The sequence below is a fragment of the Marmota marmota genome, unplaced genomic scaffold, assembly GCF_001458135.2.
Source record: "Marmota marmota marmota unplaced genomic scaffold, marMar, whole genome shotgun sequence".
NCBI classification, from domain to species: domain Eukaryota; kingdom Metazoa; phylum Chordata; class Mammalia; order Rodentia; family Sciuridae; genus Marmota; species Marmota marmota.
Window position 1 is genome coordinate 51768576 of NW_025999968.1, and position 19891 is coordinate 51788466.

General features: G+C 43.8%; 1 protein-coding gene across 1 annotated transcript in view; it reads right to left on the minus strand.

The window, feature by feature from the left end:
* Window positions 1–19891, minus strand: part of Tiam1 (TIAM Rac1 associated GEF 1) — a 182295-nt gene that overhangs the window by 17786 nt on the left and 144618 nt on the right. The window contains exons 17-22 of the mRNA XM_048803941.1: window positions 13754–13933; window positions 12946–13014; window positions 11958–12083; window positions 8587–8695; window positions 4440–4619; window positions 4241–4359 (exon numbers count right to left, since the gene is read on the minus strand). Coding sequence (XP_048659898.1) covers window positions 4241–4359; window positions 4440–4619; window positions 8587–8695; window positions 11958–12083; window positions 12946–13014; window positions 13754–13933 — 783 coding nt within the window. The remainder of the gene's footprint in view (window positions 1–4240; window positions 4360–4439; window positions 4620–8586; window positions 8696–11957; window positions 12084–12945; window positions 13015–13753; window positions 13934–19891) is intronic.

Sequence of the window (19891 nt, forward strand, 5' to 3'; positions counted from 1 at the left end):
AGTCATTGGTCCATTTACAAACCTATCAAAATCCCAACCCCCTCCCCATTGTGGGGTTACTCTTGGCAACATCATCACAGATACACCAGCAGATAAGACTTTATAACAATCACAGTACACAGTTCATCCTATTTGTAAATGCCACCAATTATCTGGAAGTCCTTTTTCTAATATGCCTTCCCACTAGCCTCTCACTTCTACTCTCTGAGTTCATAAATATCAAGCTAAAATGCCATCATCACCAAGGCAACATTTCAAACATTTGAACCTCGGAGTTGAACTCCTCGGGACAAATGGCTCTCATTTGTGTTGCTATTTATGATCTCACTGCATACACAGCAGCTACCTGGAATCCCTCCACCAATGTAGTTTGCATTCCCTTCTCAAGCCACCAAACCTGCTACAGTGCTGACGATGTAGATGTATTCGCTCCACTGGTAGAGAATACAGGGATATCACTGCCTCCCCTAATGGGGATTATAATAATTACTGTAATTATTGCTGAGTCATATGAATATTGGCACATCAAAAGTTAAAAAATGTAAGCTATCATATTACTTCATTTATAGATATGAAGTAACAAGTAAAAAAAAATCACAGGATATTATTAGCTAACGGGGAACTATATAGTCTCTGCTACCCATTCTGAATCCCCCAGCCCCACATGGAAGAACAGTTACACACATAAATCAAATTCTTGGGCACTACCTGAGCCACAGCCTTCAAAAGCAATTAAAGTCATTGTGGTAGATGGTCCAAACTCTACTTCCTCCAACAGAATCATATTACATTAGCATCCTTGGCCATATGATTTTCTAAGACCTCCCACCAGACTAGGCAGAGGGGAGTGTACATCCCAACCCATAGGAGTTTGGGCATGGCCATGTGATTTGGAGCAGGCAGTGGATTTGGCACAAGTTCCCACCAACCCTTGTGAGCATCTACTTTCTAGCCATGGAAAGGACCTGCCCAAGACAGCTATGGCTACTTCCACCTGGATCCTGGAAGGAACCAGCAGCACACCTGAGCCTGAAGCCTTGGCATGCACCAGGAGAAACTCAGCTGACCCACACTCTCACATGAGACATTTATTTGTTGCTGTGAACCACTGAAATTTTGGTTGTTACACAGGAAAAAATGGGCTGTAGAGCCCCTGGGCACCAGGCTTTTCTCTTGACAAGTTTCTACGTGGCAACTCTAAGGACAGTCAGTGTCAGGGACACTGGGTCTGGCCAACAGCTTCCTCCTTGGGCATTCACTGGTCCCTTCAAAATCTTCCTCCAAAGATCCAAGAGTGGGTTCTGCTGGAAGGAAGGCCCTTGCCTCACAAGGACTGGGATGACCTGCTGAGGCAGGCTGCTTGAGGCCGTCTAAGGGAAAATGCCCTCTTGGCTTCTTCTTCCTCCTACCCAGGGATGCTCCAAGGGGTCCAGCCCAACTCCCCAGATGGTATCATAGGGGTAGAAGATTGAAGATCCAGATTCAGCACAAAATATTTCCTTGATGGCTGCTTTCTGTGAACATATTTGCCTTCAGAGATATCCCAAAGAGAGCTGAAGACAGAATTCAGGTCCCTGTGGAATGCCACCATTTCAACATAAGCCTGCAGTTACCAGCAAATATTGACGTGTCCCTACCCCTAACTGCTCTCGAACTGTTCATGAACCCATTCTATGTTTTACCGGATGCTGCTGTTAAAAGGGAACTGCAAGGATCCGAAACCACCTTTGTGAGACTCAGAACATAACCTGTGTACCTCCACAACCGCCTGCCTAAGTCTCCATAGGTGCTCCATACACTGCTGCAAGTGGCGGTGTGGACTTGTCAATGATCTGGGCAGACCACACTAGGCCCCAGGATTATTTCTACCAGGTTTTATTCCTATGGAGTCAAGGTCATTGTATCCTTTCCAGTTTGAAGACCATTTTCCTCAATGGAGAAAAAGGAAATAAAAGGGGACTTTAGTTGTACCCCTCCGGTAATCAGTAGCCTTTGGGTAATCAGTTCACACTGTGGGCCTCTTGCCTGCTTGTTCATTTTATGTTGCTAAAACAGTCTTTTGTTGCTCTCTTTTGATATCTTTTCCAAGCTTTACTTTTTTTCTGGGCTTTGGACCTTCGGATACCAATGTGCAATTTTTCTGCTCTTTAATACTGGCATCTAGTCAAGGTCCCTCCTTCCATCTTTGGCTCATTTCTATTTATAATCTCAGTTCCATAGGAAATGCTTTGTATAGCACTGTGTCTCTTTGTTCTGTGCTGGACAGATTTCTTACTTGATTGTCAGAGTTTCATTTCAAAGGTCCTCCGGTTTCACATGAACTAAGCCATATTCCCTTTCACCGTCTCTGACTTCTGAGTGTATTCAGCTTTGTTTCCTTATATTCTTTGCAATCCACTATCCCTATCAGCTACTTCTTAGCAACGCCGTCATTTGCTGCAAAGGTCACTGAAATCCATTAATTTAGCACATAATGAAAATATAACAAAGTCTACTGAAAACGTTCATTTCTGTGACACAGTAAAATGTGCTTCTGTCAGAATGAAAAACAACAAACACACACACACACACACACGAAAAAAAATCTTGAAATATAGGGAGAGGGAGGAATCTTATGATCAAAAGTGTCTGTAATATTATTCATACAAGTCAACAAAAGAAGCCAAGAAAATTGCCTACCAGGAGGAATTAAGTATATTGCTCAATCACACAAAAATTAACAAGAAAATTCCGTACTCAACATAAAAAAGATATTAAAATTACTTTCGAAATAAGTATGTGTACATATGTATATAAATATTTAAATCAATATATATTAAATATACATTAAATCATATATGTATGATTTTATATATATATATATAAATCAAACACCTAAACATTGAAAGTGGTAAAGTCCATGTTTTCAGAATACAGAGAGGTTTCTTGCCTTTTCCTATGTTTTACCCTTTTCTTTAATCAGGATTTTTCTTTCCTTATTATAAATGTTTTGTTTTTTTTAAAGTGGGAACTAATTTTAGAGTAGCCATATCCATTTTTTTCTATCTCTGATGGATTAAGTTATCTGCGGGATAGGGTTGAGGACATTCTCATGTTCTGCTCATGAAGGGAAATGAGGGGAAAAACTGTGTTTACTTGAAAACTGAATGTCTGCAGCTCTCCCTGGGCTCTCCAATTCCAGCCCGTGTGGTGCCTTTGCAACTCTTACAAGGCACAGGGAATAGACATGTAAATCTGTCCAGTCTGGTGCTGGCCCGGTTCCCCTCCCCCCCACCGTGGAAAGCAGAGCTTCCTTCCATCTACAATTCACTGCAGACACAAATCACTTCTCCAGACATCACTGGTGGTCTCTGACTTTGCCAGCCAGCTTTCAGAGCACCTGCCCAGATGGCTCACATCTGGTGAGTAAATTAAATATTTTAGTGTGTTTACTATTTTCATTTCTTTAAGATATCACAATTTTGCCTCTTTGTCAATGTTACCTTTAAACAATCTGAAAACTTGTTCTGTTTCCCTGAGGACATAAAAATCGACTTAGATAATGACCTTTTGTGTCTCTGAAGGGAAGGTGTCTTCTCTAGTATAGTCTAAACAATCTCCTAATCACAGCAGGGGTGTTTCTCCTAGCTTTTCTTCTCCTTTTTAATTTTTATTTTTAAGGAGGAAAGCAAACCTGAATTCACTGCTCCACTTGAATCTGGAACAGAGACTGCTCCATCAGAGATGATGGGTGTCATTATGTATCCTATCCCTATAATTCATCTCCATATTATCTGCGTTTTTCCCCCATGTAAGTCCCTTTCTATGACTTGGGGACAGCTTTCAGTTTATGCTAAGCTTTTCTAATCTTTTTTCAATGATTTTAGAATCATTGAAAACTTGCATTCATTCGACAAACGTTTGTCTAGCACTGACTACAAGCCAGATGTTATTCTGATCTCTGAGGACAGCGCCTCGGCCTTTAATGGTACTTAAAACAGCTCAGATTTGAGTAATGAAAGTTCATTTGCACACTTAGCACAGAATAAAACCAGAGCTCCCAAAGGGGAAGAGGTAAGCAATAAGAACACGTTTCTTATATTAAGAGAGTCCAGTGGAGGAAAAACATCTCACGATGTAGCCTTGGACATGGGGCAAGAGTTCCACCAACATAAACAGTGTCCGCCCTGTACTTACAACTAACAGCTCATTAAAAGAAGAGCAGCGGACCTGAGCCTGGCTCCACAGACGGGCTCCTCACCTCTTTCTTCTCACCAGTCTGCTCGGCAATCAGCTGGTCAAACACGGCCCCGAATTCCTCGTGGATCTTCTGCATTTCGTTGATATGACTGGCGACCTTGTTCATTGTCTTGATGGCCACTGCAAGAACACAGGTCGTGACATGAAGGGCTGCTCAGCGTGCCCCTGGAGCCCAGCGGGGAGGCCTGCAGTGCGCTCACCGTCCAGGTGGTAGTGCTCCTCGCTGTCGGCGTCCGTCAGAGCAAACAGCTCCTTGAGCAGAAGTGGGTACTTGAGGATCCTCTGGATGGGCTTGATGAGGTATGACTCGAGCGTGGACGAGTGCTGCTGCCGTGGGTTCTGGATGTCCAGGAACGCCTTGAACGCCGTGTCCGTCTTGGCTGGAAGGGTTTAAACACAGGCTGTCAGGGGGGTCGCCCAGGGGACTCCCTTCTCTGCATTCCACTCACTTGATCTCATCCCAGGACGGAATAGAGACAGGGCAACAGGAAGAGGGTGGAGGAGCTCGGCTCAGACCCCTGGACGGGCCGGGCAGTCTGACTGTTTATGAATTTATGGGGGGATGCCAAAGAGTTCAAAGGATCACAGTTTGTAGATCCCAGACTCCTAGATTTTCTCCTTAAGTGTGTCTATTTGTGCTGATGTTTTGGCATTTGGTCCCTTACAGACCCTGGGAAGGATGCTCCTCCCGGGACCAGCCAGTTTCAGAAGATGCTTGCCTACAAGCAGCAGTCAGGGTCCCCCACCCGACCCCACCCCATGGCCACCTCTTCTACGAGGCTCTGACACTCTGGACCACTGTTCCCTGCCCTCATCACCCCAGGGGCAGGTAGCACACAGCTGGGTATCTATCACGCACCAGAGCCAGCAACACTAAACCTCCCTGCTCCTGCCCTCAGAAGCCACAGTGAAGGTTCTTGCCCACATTTTGCCCTCACTCCTCTGCCTCCTGACCACCATAGTGCTTCCCCAGGTGGCCCTGCGCGGCAGGAGCAGCCCCTCTCCTGGGAACTGTGGTGACAAGCTGTGACAATCATCTGAACTCTGGGCATCACCAGGCCTGGACAATAATAAGAGCTGTATTTTAAACACTCCTTCCCGGGGTTTCTAAGCTCTCCAGCACCCAGCGGCTGGTAGCAACTCCTTCACAAGGCGGGCTCCAGCGGGGGGAGGGGGGGAGCAGGCTGCCCTGTCCAAAGCCAGAGCAGCTCTCAGCTACTGCTCCCTAGGGTGGGGTCCGGCCTGAGGAGCTCAGGCAGCACTTTCTCACCAACCTCCCTTTCACAAAAGTCCCAGTTAGGGAGCCCCTGCAGGGGGGCCCCAATAGGGCGGGAGGCACATGCCTCTAGGTGATGAGGAAACATGGCCGTGCCTTCTGGGTGAAAAATAATGTGTGGGAGGAAAAACTTCCTAAGCTTTCTCTGAGGCTCTGACACTCTGGATCACTTTTCCCAGAAGAGGGAAAAGATGTGCAAATGACTTAATAGTGGATGTATGGAACGTCCAGGCTGGGGAATACCTGGAGGTGCTGGGAGGGTGGTCCGCCTTGAGCGGGAGCCCAGGGGTCCAGTCCCTTCCCCCACACCCTTCCCTGAGTGTTTCTTCCACTTGTCTGCTCCTGAGTTACACCCTTTATGATGAACCGTAAACAAATACAATCAACATCTGAGCCTGCTCCTTCTTCCCACTCAGCTCCTGCATATTCATCTGGGTGACTTCTGCCATCAGAAATTAGATACAGCACTCCAGGGATTCAATATTTTCACAATAGCACCTGGCAAATCAGAGGAACTCCGTTCTTGAATAAATGAATAATGACTTTAAAAAACTCGGTGGGCATATAATTTTGAAATAAATTCACACCCCCCCCACACACACACACAAATGCATTTCCATCCCCAGTGGTGAGGAGTATGCCCTAAGAACAAAGATACTGCAAAGGTCATCCTTAAGTTGTAAAGTGACTCCTCTGTCTTTACTCAGTTCAGAAAAACAGAAAAAATCATGGGGGAAGATCTCTCAAGATCATAGTCTTTTCATCCCTTTAAATCCTATTAAGAGAAATCATACTCCAGAGGTTCAGAAATTTCTCTTCCTTTCAAAGAAATCCCTAAAGAAAAAGGACACTGGAGGTGAGTGACCCCAGTGGCCTAGGTGCCAGGGAAGCTAGGCCAGGTGCAGAGCCGACACATGGGGAAGCTATGGCTCCCCTGGGCCATCCCAAGTCTTCAACCAGGTCTAGAAGAAGCCTAGGAAGCACCCCACACATGCACACATCCCATTAACACTCCCCAAATCCTCAAGTCCTGAATGCGGCTGTGGGTCTCTAACCCATGACATCCACTTCACATCAGAGGAAGGCAGCGTGGTCTGCAGGAGCGCCACTCCCTCCAACCCGGCTGGGAGTCCCTGGTGCACTCTGATTCTCTAAGAGCTCTCTTCATCTTCTCTGCCAATTTGGCAAATAGAACAATGTAGGTCATGCCCACTGTTCTAGTTTAAATGACAGTATAATATTTTTCAGGTGCAAAAGATAATGTTACTGAATTAAGAAAAATCCGGGAGGGCGGAATTTTATCTAATTAAGTGATTAAAAAAAAAACATTAACTGCTTGAAGGAACATAATGGGTAAAGCTCTTCAAAACAGTTACTTTAATAATCTGACAACAGTTAGCAATTAATAAAAGTATTAAAAGAAACACATACACACAGATCTACATGACCAACGGGGCCTGTGTTAAAACACAGTAAAGATCAGACAGCATGACAAAACATGCTGGAACCCACTGCACAGTCCACCCCCGATGACAGGTGTCATTACCTGGGGCGGGCTCTTTTCCAATTCAGAGGCCTGTGTTGTATTAATATTTCCTATAATAGGTTTTAGATTAAGTTCAGCTAGTTGTCTTTGGCAACAAATCTAAGCACGACACATGGAAATTATTTACATATCCAGGGACCTGATTAGCAGATGTTTACTTGGCAGCCACAGCAAACTGCTAAGTAGAATAGCAAGCTGATTTCCAGAGATTCTTTGAAACTAAACCTCCTCTCAACTCTAGTGCTTACCAAGGAAATGTTTAATACATTTTGGGTGTGGGCGTGAATCTTTATTAATATTAATGGAAAATTCGTATACATTATGTATTACATTGGCTTGTGAAAACCTTTTCATTCAATAGAGGTGGCATTTTTAAGTGGATACATAATGACTACATTTCATAAGTACAGTGTGATATTTCCATACATGTACACAATCCATGATGATCCAGAGTCCTTAGTATATCCATCACCTCAAATATTTATCATTTGTTTCAAAATTATCCCCTCCGATTCTTCTTTTTTAAATATATATATGTATATATATATGTATATATATATAGTTGTAGATGAACACAATACCTTCATTTCATTTATTTATTTTAATGTGGCGCTGAGGATGGAACCCAGTGCCTCACATGTGCTAGGTGAGGGCTCTACCACTGAGCCACAACCGCAGCCCCTCCCCTCTGGTTCTTTTGAAGCACATATTATTAACTATATTCTCTATATAGCCTATTGTGCTAGAGAATTCTAGAACTTATTCCTCCTATCTAACTGTGTTTTTTAACCTGTTAACTAACTTCTATTTCTCTAACTTCCTGTTCTTCCCAGGGTAGGGACATCTAGTCTTTTTATCAAGATCAATTTTTTACCAATTGCCAACCTCCAAGCACTGACTAGAGAAGCAAAACTACTTCCTAAGACCTGCAGGATGTTTCATCTTCTCAAAACAATTTCAAGAAAAACTCCTGGGGAAGGGTGACAGCTCAGCATAGGTTGCCTGCCACAGCACCATAAAAACAAAGGAAGAAGGAAAGGAAAAATATCTTGTCACTATAAAGACTGCTTTGTTCTGTGCAAAAGTAACTGCAACTAGCAGTTTTCATGAAACAACCTTGGCAGTGGTGTCCGTAGCTGTTACCACACCCCTGGGGCATAAGCAGGCGAAGGGAAGATGAAATTCCACAAAAGGGCATACAAAGTGTGGTAGGTTGTAACAGAAGTTAATGAAACATCGGAATAAAGTAGGGGTTTTTAAACTCCCCGTGTTTTTATGTAACTGCAAGATGACCCATTATTCCAGCCCCAAAATGGATACGTCAAACTTTCATTATCAAAAAATGGATAAAATGGTGAATTCAGGAATGTATTTCAATTCTCAATACCTGTATCTGGGGCTTGTTGGAACGTCTACCTGGCAGATCAATGACTTAGATTTCTAGAAGCCACCAAGCAAGTCAGACAGACACATGTAACTTAGCAGCTGACACACTTGCCTTCTGCCTGGTACTTAGAGGCCTTACCTTTCACCAGGACCTTGGGGACTTTTGTGTGGCTGGCACAGAAGGCACTGTAGAGCTTGAAGCGGTCTGCGTAGTACAGAAAGGATCCCCCCAGAGAGAACAGCACTTTCTGTATTTAACGAGAAAAAGGGCAACTGGTTCATTTTCTTCTTCATTTGGACACATTGGCAGGATACAGCAGGAGCTCACAGCTGCCCAGCCCTCCCCAAATCAGCGCCACACCCACCCACCACAGCTCTCTTTGCTCATGGTTGTCCTACCATTGACTGTGAGGAAAAGTGAGTGGGCTCACAAATGTGTGCGAGAGGTGTTGGATTCCGTCTTCTCCATTTTTACAGTGGAGATGTCCCTGGTTTTCAAGGGCTGTATCTTTTAATGGGCTATCTAGGATGTTTCAATGTTAATGCCAAATTACACACACACACACACACACACACACACACACACACATATGAATGATGTTTTGAAAAGGCAGAAATCTGAATTCTCTTAAGAGCTCCTGTTGGGAGACAGAAATGACAAACCAAATAAGTGTTGGCAAGGATGTGGGGGAAAAGGCACACTCATACATTGCTGGTGGGACTGCAAATTGGTGCAACTAATCTGGAAAGCAGCATGGCGATTCCTTGGAAAACTTGGAATGGAACCACCATTTGATCCAGCTATCCCAGTTCTCTGTCTATACTCAACATAATATAAAATCAGCATACTATAGTAACACAGTCACATCAATGTTTATAGCAGCTCAATTCACAGTAGCTAAACTATGGAAGCGATCTATATGCCCTCCAAAAAAATTATGGCATTTGCAGATAAATGAATGGAGTTGGAAACTATCATGCTAAGCAAAGTAAGCCAATCCCCAAAACCAAAGGCCGAATGTTCTCTCTGATAAGTGGATGCTGATCCATAATGGAGAAAGGACATGGGGAAAATGGAGTAACTGTGATTGGGCAAAGGTGAGGGAGGGGTAGGGAAGGGGGGTGGGGGCAGGAAAGATGGTGAAATGAGATGGATGTTACCCTAGGTACATGCATGACTGCACGTACGGTGCAACGCTACATCGTGTACAACTAAATAAATGAAAAGTTGTGCTACAATTGTGTACAATGAATCAAAATGTATTCTGCTGTCATATATATATAATTAGAACAAATAAATAAATAGAAATGACAAACTAAACCAAGGTAGGAAAGGCTCACACCTCCCAAAGCAGGAAACACATTTCCCTGATCACCACCACCCCTTCTCCAAAACCACCCTCCCCACCAGCAGGGAGCAGGCAAGAACATAAGGAATCTGGGCAAGAAGAGAGCTCCACTTTGAAATGAGGTGTCATCTCTCAGCCTTCAGGCATCCCTGCAGAATGGAGACCATGGTGGCCTTCCCTATGGGGACTTGAATATAATTGGGGTGGGATGCTTTTCATCATACACATTTCATATAAATAAATGAATAAAGGAGTCACAGAAAAATATCCTCCGTGTTTCACACTGATCTCATCTTCTCAGAAAGAGGCTTTGTTCCTTTAGGATTAGAATTAAAAGTTGGTTTCCAAGCAAAGGATAAGGGTTTTGAATCTGAGTGATAAACTGAGCTCCCGATGTGCACTTTATCTAATGCACAATGCAGAGAGAGTTTTGATAGTCTCTGGACAGAAAATAAAGTTTACTGTAAACCACACATGATGGGCACAGTTGGTAATCAGAGGCCTAAGTTCTTTTCCTATGTGTTCTACTTTTCCTCCTTTACTTTTGGAGCCCACGTGCTTACAGTGCCAGCAGGAGCCACCTGGCTCTGAAGATATCCTCCCAGCCAGGCCCAAGAGTTAAATAGGACAAGCCATGGAAGAAACACTCTCCCGTAATGCCTCCCCTCGGCCACACTAAAGCCCTTTGTTTAACTTAATATTTACAAAGCGCTGACTACACAGTAACCACAGATACAATGTTAAGGTTTTCCTTTATCCTTCTAGTCTTAAAAATCAAACTCAGTATTACAAAACTGCAGGGCAGATCAGTAGAGCAGAAGAAGGAGATTGAGTGTGAGGAAGGAGGGAGGACAGAAAATGGGCAGAAATATGGATTAATTTACCAAAATCACATTATAAGCCCATACAAATATACCATGGAGAATTTCACCTCTATATACATGTAGAGAGTACCAATCAAAAATAAATGAACAAATAAGCAAAAGGAAAATCGGTAGAGGAGAGAGAATGGGGGAGGGAGGAGGGGTGGGAAAGACGGGGGAAAAGGGATTGAAATCAAATTCTATTCATGCATGATTTTGTCAAAATGAATCCAACTACTGTGTATAATAATGTTCTAATTTAGAAAAACACAAAAAGCTAAACAGTTAGCAATGCTTGAATTCTGCAGCTATTTAGATAAAATAATTTCAAATACTAAAAAAAAATTTTGATCTCAGGGGACACAGAGTACGCGGATGGGAGCATATATATACCAGACCACATCTGCGCACCAGACTACATGTGCTCCTCTGTGGCACTTCAGGAGGCCTCTCATAGGCGAGGTACACTGCAAGCTCCCAAGTGGAAACTTCATCAAACTGATATGAACCTACCTTAGAAACAGGAAGCAGAGCATGGTGCTGTGGGTGGGTGGAGGTGAGAGGCAGGAGAGAGAAACCACAGGGCAGGAAGAGGCTTTGAGGGATCCTGACTATGTCCATGGTCCTGACTGTGTTGATGATGTCACAGGTGTGTGTGTGAACTGGGTCATCAACTGTATGCTTTAATTACATGCAGTGCATTATGCCTCAATTAATCTGTTCTTTAAAAGTATATAAAGATAACACAGAAGCCAATACATGCATCAGTGGAATTTTGTAAACTGAGGCTTAGCATAAGAGGGAGACCTCTGCAATAAAGTAGGACCAGCCAGGAAAGAGGAAATGAGCTCTGAGCATCCTTACTAAGGCACTAGTCATCAATCCTCATTAAGGCTGCCAGGACACTGTGTGCTGAAGATCTACTTCCTCCCGCATAATGATACGCATCTCTATTCGGCAAAGCTTCCCAGAACAGGATAATTTAATTTGTTTACCGGGAGACCAGAGGTGTGATTTTAATTTGCTAACAGCTAATGTTTGAAAGACTTCCTCATAAACAAAACAAAAGGTTAAGGTTGGTACATCTTCCAAGTAAATGCAGCAGCTGAACAATGAACACAAGTAGATGGTATCAGTCCTCCCTCAGCCAGACTTGTAAGATAACCCGGTTCTCCCTGAGCACCAGAGCTGACCAAAGAGACCATAAAGCCCCTGCAACCAAGGCTCAACCCGATCCGGAAGATAACCCACCCAAGGCAAGAACAGGCAGCTTTGCACTATTCAAGGTTGTGACTGACCTTAAACTGGTCGACTTTCTCAAGCTTTTCCAAATCAGGTACCAGTCTCACTCCATCTTCTAGGGTTTTAAGGAATTCTACTTGAAACTCTACCATTTCGGTTAAATTTCCAAAGAGCACGTCAAGCTGAAAAATTTTAAAAATAAAAATATAGAATTTGATCTGCAAAAGTTCATAAACTTCTTTTGTATCCTATCACAAAGTTTTTCTATGGACACTTAGCAATTAGAACAACGACCCCACAGATATTGAAGTTTTGAGATAAGACTAGATTCCTTGCTTTGCCAATTTCCTTCTGGGTTCTTGCAAATTTTGAAGAATAAAATCCACAGACAACACAGAAGGGAATAGTAATGGAGTAGGATTTATTTAAGCTAGAAGAGAAAACTCCCATCATGCAGGAGGGGGCCTGATGGAAGAAAAACCCATTTTGGTGTGCTAGCTTAGGAGTTTATATATGGTTCTGGGTACAGCACGGAGCAAATCTATGTTAAACAGGTATTGGAGACAGCACCCAAATCATTGCTCCAAGTCTATGTAAAACAGGCACTGAAAACAGCACCAAGGCTAACTTGCCTTTAATTCTTTCTATCAACTTCCATCTGGATTTACCCCAACTTCCTATTTTCCCACCTGTGGGACCTTGGTGTTGGCTGGAGGCACTCCCACAGGTGAGCCTCAAGGCCATTTTATAGTGGAAATAGGCCTTGATAGTGTTCATTAACATTTCCACTGGTTAGTCTCCAGATGTGGTTCTTGCATTTGAACAAGACTGACCATTGGTATTTTTCACTACTACCAGAGGCTACGGCAGCTCCTTACCCTCCAAGTGCAAGCCAACGTTAACAGGCAATATTTGATCCAGCTATTACAGCTAAATGAATTCAAAATGCTTTGAGTACTGTGTGGGTTCCCTGTTCCTTCCTCTTTACTGGCAAGTCAATCTACAGTGAGACGCTCCATCAAGTTAACAGGATTTTCACCATACCTCATCTTGGGTGAGAAAAGTCTCCTTTTGAAGAGGTTTCAGGTATCTTTCCATAAGACAGTTTAAGTCCTAAAAGTTGAAAGGACACCTAATTAGCACATTTAAAAGTGTAAAGAACATAGAGGAGAAAAACAGATGATGTTCCAAATGCTGACATGATAGTGATTAAGGTCCACGAACTCAGGAATAAGCCAAGCTCTTCTGTCAGCCATGATCTCTGCTGTAACTAACATTGTACCCCGAGAGAAGGCATGAATGACATGTGAAGACACGAGCATGGCTCCAATAAAACTTGATATGCAAAAACAGGCAGCAGGCTGCATTTGGCCAAAGGGCCATAATTTGCTAATTCCTGATTTCATTAAAGATTAAAATGCAGATAACTAAAAACAGATCACACTGCTTTCGCATGGGGAATGCAAAGGAACGTCAGAAAGTGTGAATACAAAGAAAACAGACCTGAACCCTTCTACCAGGACTCAAATAGACTCTGAAGATGATGCCCTCAAATTTTGGAAAGACTAAATTCCGTTGTAGTATTAGCTGTGCAATACGTTTAGAAAGGTCAGAAGGGTCATATGCACTAACATAACCTTTCTTGGGTAATCAACTATATATATAAGTAAATTGCTGTAAGAATTGATATACTTCCTTAAAACTCAACGGGCATCTCAACATTCAGAATAAAGGCCAAATTCCAAGGGACGGTCCCAATGCTCCAGTTGCACCTCATCCCTCCAGGGCGGCGCAGACACCCCAGACACCCCGATTCCATTCTCTGAAGAGGAGGAGGGAGGGCAGGACATACTTTCACGTAGGTGCGCTCCGTCTCCAAGAGCTCACAGATCACCTTGCGCAGTTTATCCGCGTCTGACAGCTGCCTCATGGTGGCCAGCTGAGGCCCCGTGGTGTCCTGAGGAGACGGGCTGGGGTCTGAAGGGTTCATCTCATGCAAACTGCGGCAAAACGCGGCCACCTGTTCTGTGCTCTTCAGAGCAGAATGGAGAAAGCAAAGCAGATGCAGTTAGCCTTCGTTCGAGAGCCTCGCCTGGAACCTGTCCCTCCTGGAGATGTTTCTTCCTGGTTAACGGAACTGTCACATATGAATTACATCTCATTTCCCAAATAGCTCCACATATACAAGAGCACATGGATCGCTGAAAAGAACCATAACAACAAGGGCTAACATATATTGAGTGGTCACAGCAGGTCACACACTGATCTGATGCACTTAATCTTCCCACCTGATGGGCAAGGGCTATTATCATTCATTCCAATTTAACAGCTGGAAAAAAGAAGGCCCAGAGAGGTTAAGTAACTCATCTGAGATGACACAGCTAGTAAGTGGAAAAGCTGGGATTTGAACCAGTGTGTCTGTTTTAGAAACCTGTATGATTTGCGGGTGATGGGGAAGGGGTGCTGGGACTATGAACTGAGACCTGGGTCTGGCATGCTAGTAAAGTGCTCAATCACTGAACTACACCGTCAACCCAAAGCCTGCGATCTTTTTTTCTTTCTTTTTTTAAAAATACCTTTATTTAATTTATTTTTAGAGTGGTGCCAAAGATGGAACCCAGTGCTTCATGCACGCTAGGCAAGCGTTCTACCACTGAGCTACAACTCCAGCCCCCAAAGCCTGAGATCTTAACCATTCCATAAGAAGCTGATAAATCAGGAGACATAGAAGTTATCCACAACTCACGCAACATACAATTCAATTAATTACCAGACTCACTTCATTACACAATCTGCTTACTTTACAATGTTGGAAAACAATTTCTTCCCATCTCCATTAAAAACTGGCTCTGAGGCGACTCTAGATTAAGGCAGATACCCATCCATTAAAAAAAGAAAAATATGTTTCTCTCTCTCTCTCTCTAGATTCTCCAAAGGCAGAAAGGTACCACCACCCCACACAGACCTCGGTGGCAGATCCCGTTCTCCAGTCCCCAACCGCAGAAGGTAATGATTCAGGTAAAGTCTGTGCAAGATTTTGTTATCAAGTTGAAGTTTAGGATTCTGAAATTCCAACCTGTCTAGTGATACAAAACAGTTCTAAGACTGGGCTGCTGCAAAACCAGTGTGGGCAGCCATTCTCCCCTTTGGAGGACACTGGGGTAACCTGGGGAGCTCTCAGGCATCCCCCTGCCAGGTGCACCCTCAGAATCATTTTAATCAGAATCTCTGCAGTGGGTGCGCAGCTATTGCCCCAGAAGCTATTTTGAAGCACAAAACTAGTCTATTTGTCCAAATGCACCATTCTATGTTGGATGGATGCCTCCTTGAGGGCAGCAGCTGCCCTCTGTACTTCTCCATGCTGCTTCTACTGGCCAATTCAACCCTAGGTACAAAGCACACATTCCCTGCAAAGAAGGGTGCAGGTAAAGAATTCCTTCTCGATCACCCAGGAAGAACATGAGATGAGCATCCACGTGCATTCCAAGGGCAATTTTTAAACACAGAGGAAGGAAGGTAACAGTAGGAGGCCATTCCCTCATTAGCATATGCAAACCAGAATACAGACAGAACAAAACAGGGAAAACTAACAAGGATGCATTAGCAGCAGTGTCCACAGAGGAGTGGAACCAGATCCAAACCCACATAACCATTATTCTCATTTGCTAGTAACTGCTGCAGCTGATGTGCTGCTCCCACCAACCCTGGTCTCACAAGCCAGAAGTGTAAGTCACCTGCCAACCACACCACTCGGTGTTCTCCATGGAATTGTGTTTGACAGTGAATATCCCCACAGGGAATCTTCCCTCAGGTGACTGGAAAAATACACCAAAATGGGCTGCACTATTTACAGTATGTGAACTCTATCTTAAGATATAACCCTATTTAAAAACAACAACAACAAAAAGACTATGTGCTTTTAATCAAGGCTTTTCAGTAGAAATAAACCACCCAGTTTTATTTAGTTATGATAAAATTTTACTAACTCAATGTCATTTAATATGTAGTCAAATAGGACTTTATCTTAAAAAAAGAAGAAATATATATATATATATCCATGTTAACAAAAGGTTCAAGTGTTTTCCAATGATCCAACGGTGACTATAATAAGCACTACCATAAATAATAATGAGGGGAGAAAATATGCCCACAGAAATGAAAAATCCCATGACAGCGGGATCACAGCTAACAACCAGATGCCCTGTCCCCATCTGACCCAACTCTCCTCTGCTGCTTTGATGTGGTACCCAGCAAAGAAACTAGATACAACCCATGTACAACTGGCACTCCTATTCCCACAATGCTTTTCCAAATAGTCCCTCTACAGCTGTCTGTCCTCCACATAATTCACTAACCTACTCCCCATGAGAAATGCAGCAACACTGTAGTCCCATTAGCAATCCTATCACTTAGACAAACCATCCCCACGAGATCTGTGTTTCCGCATTTTATATGAAGTATCTCCCTTCACCAAAGGCAAAAGTTAAAGCAAGGGCGCTGCCATGGCAGAAAATTCCAAAAGATTCTTCCCTCTGTGCCTCCAATTCACATAGTCACCAGCCTGAATCCCCAAATTCCTGATAGCCTGTTGTCCTCTTGCAAAAGTTAAAGACGGATGAGGATAACTGCATTCTTCCAACTATCACCACTGGGCTATCACAGAGGGGAACTTTGACACCTTGTTGACACTCCAAAGGACCTTAACTTGCAATAATCTCATTATAATGATAAAGAATACACCAGCCAGGACAGATCCCATCACGCCCAGATTAGGGAAGAAAAGAGGAGGCGGTACCCTGATTCTTAAAAATCTCCCTTTTCATGAAAAACTCTGATGACAGCATGCACCACACCGGCTTCACTCCCCTTCCAGAAAAAAACCCAGATCCCAGGGCTGCACAGGGAGAAGGTGCTTTAGAGTGAGCGCCCCTGCTCCATCCACTGGCCACAGAGTGAAATTTCCTGCCTGCTCTCAGAACCAGCTAGTTATTTATAAACAGTCCTAGGTAGGAACAAGAATCTGTATTGGGTAACACCACCCCAGTGACTCCTTACCACTCTCGAGCATATCCTGGAAAAATGACAGAAAGCATGGGTGGGGGTTTCTAGGTTTTTGTTTCTTGTCACAGCATAAAAACTTTGAGATTTCCATTTTTACGAACACGAGCAGGGCAGATGACTTGTCCCCTGGGCCAATTTCACCCCTCAGGGTTGGGGAGTCCTTAGTTTAAGCAGAGCTGAGGCTGGCGGCATGTGGGCCAGGGTTCATTGCACCCCCAAACAGCCTGGCTACTCATCTTTCTCCTGTCATACCCTCCCAAGTCCTAGATTACCTTAGGAGAGATGGCATCCCTCCTTTATCTGCAGTGTCCCTTCCTGAGGTTTCAGGTACCCACACTCTAAAAACATTAACAACTGCCTCGACTCTCTTAGGAGGGAGAAGCCGCACTCAAGTAACTTTTATTATAGTAAATTACACTTTATATGTTATTTGTTTTAATGTATTATTTGTTGTTGTTAATCTCTTATTGTGCCTAGTTTACAAATTAAACTTAACCGCAGATATGTATATGTAGGAAAAACAGCATATAGAGGGTTTTGTACTGTCCACTGGGGATCTTGGAGTGAGTTTCCCACAAATAAGGGGAGACTGCCGCACCTTTAGCATCCAGGGGACATCTAAGAACCCCCTAGGGTTCTCTTCCCAGTTCAGAGTCTCAGGTATCCCTTCCTCATTAGACACATGGCTAACCCTCTGAGAGTTAGCTGGGTGGTCTCAAGTTGAACAGGGACAAAGCCATTTCCCCACTGGAAACTCTGCTCACTGATTCAAGGTACAAACTTTCAGGTATAGCCCAAGGAACTGAGTCCAAATGAATGTAACCTGTCTACTGTCAATTTCATGTTGTTTGAATAAAGAACAAAAAGTACCATGGGATTACAATTCATAATACATATAAATATTAAGGGTTTTTTTTTTTTAAATCATTTATTTATTTTTGGTACCAGGGATTAAACATGGTGTGCTTAACCACTGAGCCACATCCCCAGCCCATTGATTGATTGATTAGGAAAAGGTCTTGCTAAGTTGCTGAGGGCCTCCCTAAGTGGCTCAGGCTGTCTTTGAAATTGTCATCCTCCTGCCTCAGCCACCTGAGCTGCTGAGATTACAGGCGTGTGCCATGGCAGCTGGCTTAAGGGGTTTTAATTACAAGATTCTTAAATTTCTGCTTGGAAAGAATTAATTTAAAAGGATGTCATAAAGTTTGAGAACTGTGTTTTATTAAAATGCTACCCCAAAAATATCCTTGGAAGGAAGTACGGAATGCAGGGCTTCACTTTTAAATCTGCTGTCCATCCCCATTGCTGCGGCCCAACTTCTAATTTAGGTCAAAACCCATCAGGACTTTCTCATCGTAGCTCAGCCAGGATGCGGCACGAGGGGGGGCTGAGGCAGTGCTCAGCCCTGCTCCTCCACTGGGGGTTAGGTGGAGACCCCCTCACTCACACACAAGCACAGGACCTGCAAGCACCCAGAAAGGCGGTCTCAGTGGGAGCCCCAGAACCGCTCGGCAAGCCAGGCCTCCTGGCTCTGGGGCAAGAACTGAGGCCTCTGGCAAGAGGAAGATGGTGAGGGTGTCTCAGTAGGAAAGCACAGGCCGCTCTCCACTGGAGGACTGTCATCAGTCACCCTGGAAACCAAAGAGCACTACAGGCGTTTGAGAGGGTAGCCGAGCTCTCCATCATGAGGACGAAGATGACCAGCCCACAGAGAGCCAGCACAATGGCAGGAGGAAATGGGCCACTTTACTGAGGCCAGCGCAAAGCTCAGTGTTTATAACATCTCTTTCCTCCTGTGGAAGATGAAAAGAAAGTACGAGGGGGGGGGGGGCAGACTCTTCAGGACACTGTCAACTCAAGCGACCTAGCATTCAAGCTTTCCGTTATGCAACCACCAAAGCAGTTTCTGCTTCCAGAGGAGCTGAGTTCTAAAAGTGTTCTCTGGCCGATTTAACACATCCCACAGATTTAAAAGGGGCCAGAGTGGCCTAAAATCTTACAGCCTTTATTTAAGCGTTTTTTGGGGACAAACACCAGAGCGCTGATTCCATGATTTTGGAGCCCATGATACATACAGTGGTAGTTCCTATAGTTCTCTATCATCTTTTTTTTTTTTACATCTCTTTTTGAACAAACTTCAAAGAAGAAACAACTACCAAGGATGAAGACTTATTTGTGCAAGTCAGACATACCCGTTGTCAAAGTTAACTTCATTAAGCGACACAGCCTCAACAGACCGATGTTAACAATAAGCTATTAAAAGGTCTAATTGGGTTTTGTTAAATTCTCCCTTGCCATGAACCACTACATTTTCTCTTTGATGTAGAATTTACTCTAGGAACTGATCTTGAAACAGGCCAGTTAATGTTCAACTGTTAACACATTCCTTGAGCCAATCTTTCTCTATCCACCTCCTTCTCAAATCAGCAGAAGTAAAGCCCAAAACACTGAAAGCTTTATAGAAGGAGGCAAGTTGAACACCCTTCCAAGCTGCTTGCCGATTGACCACTCAGCCTTCCCAGTTTCCGGTCCTGAGGTCAGGATAGGGGAGGCTTTGTGCATCTAACACAAAATACGCTTAAAGTCTCAACAACCAAAAGAACAGGACACTTCCATTGACAACTAGTAAAATAACACCAATTTTAAAAACAGCCTTTCTGCTCTTTAATTATGAAAGAACAGATAAATGCAAACTCAACTGCATGCTAACTGCTGACCCCCCACCCTCTTCAAACTGCTATAATATATCTTCTCTGTCAACAGGAGGGGCCTTAGAGCCAAAGCATAAAACACAGGAAAATGAGACATTCGGATTGGAAAACAAATCCACCGGAGAGTCGTACCTTAAACAAGGCTAGAAAGAATTGAAACAGCAAAGGCGCTCACCAGACGAAGTGTCCGATACACAGAGTCACCAGACTTGTCACTG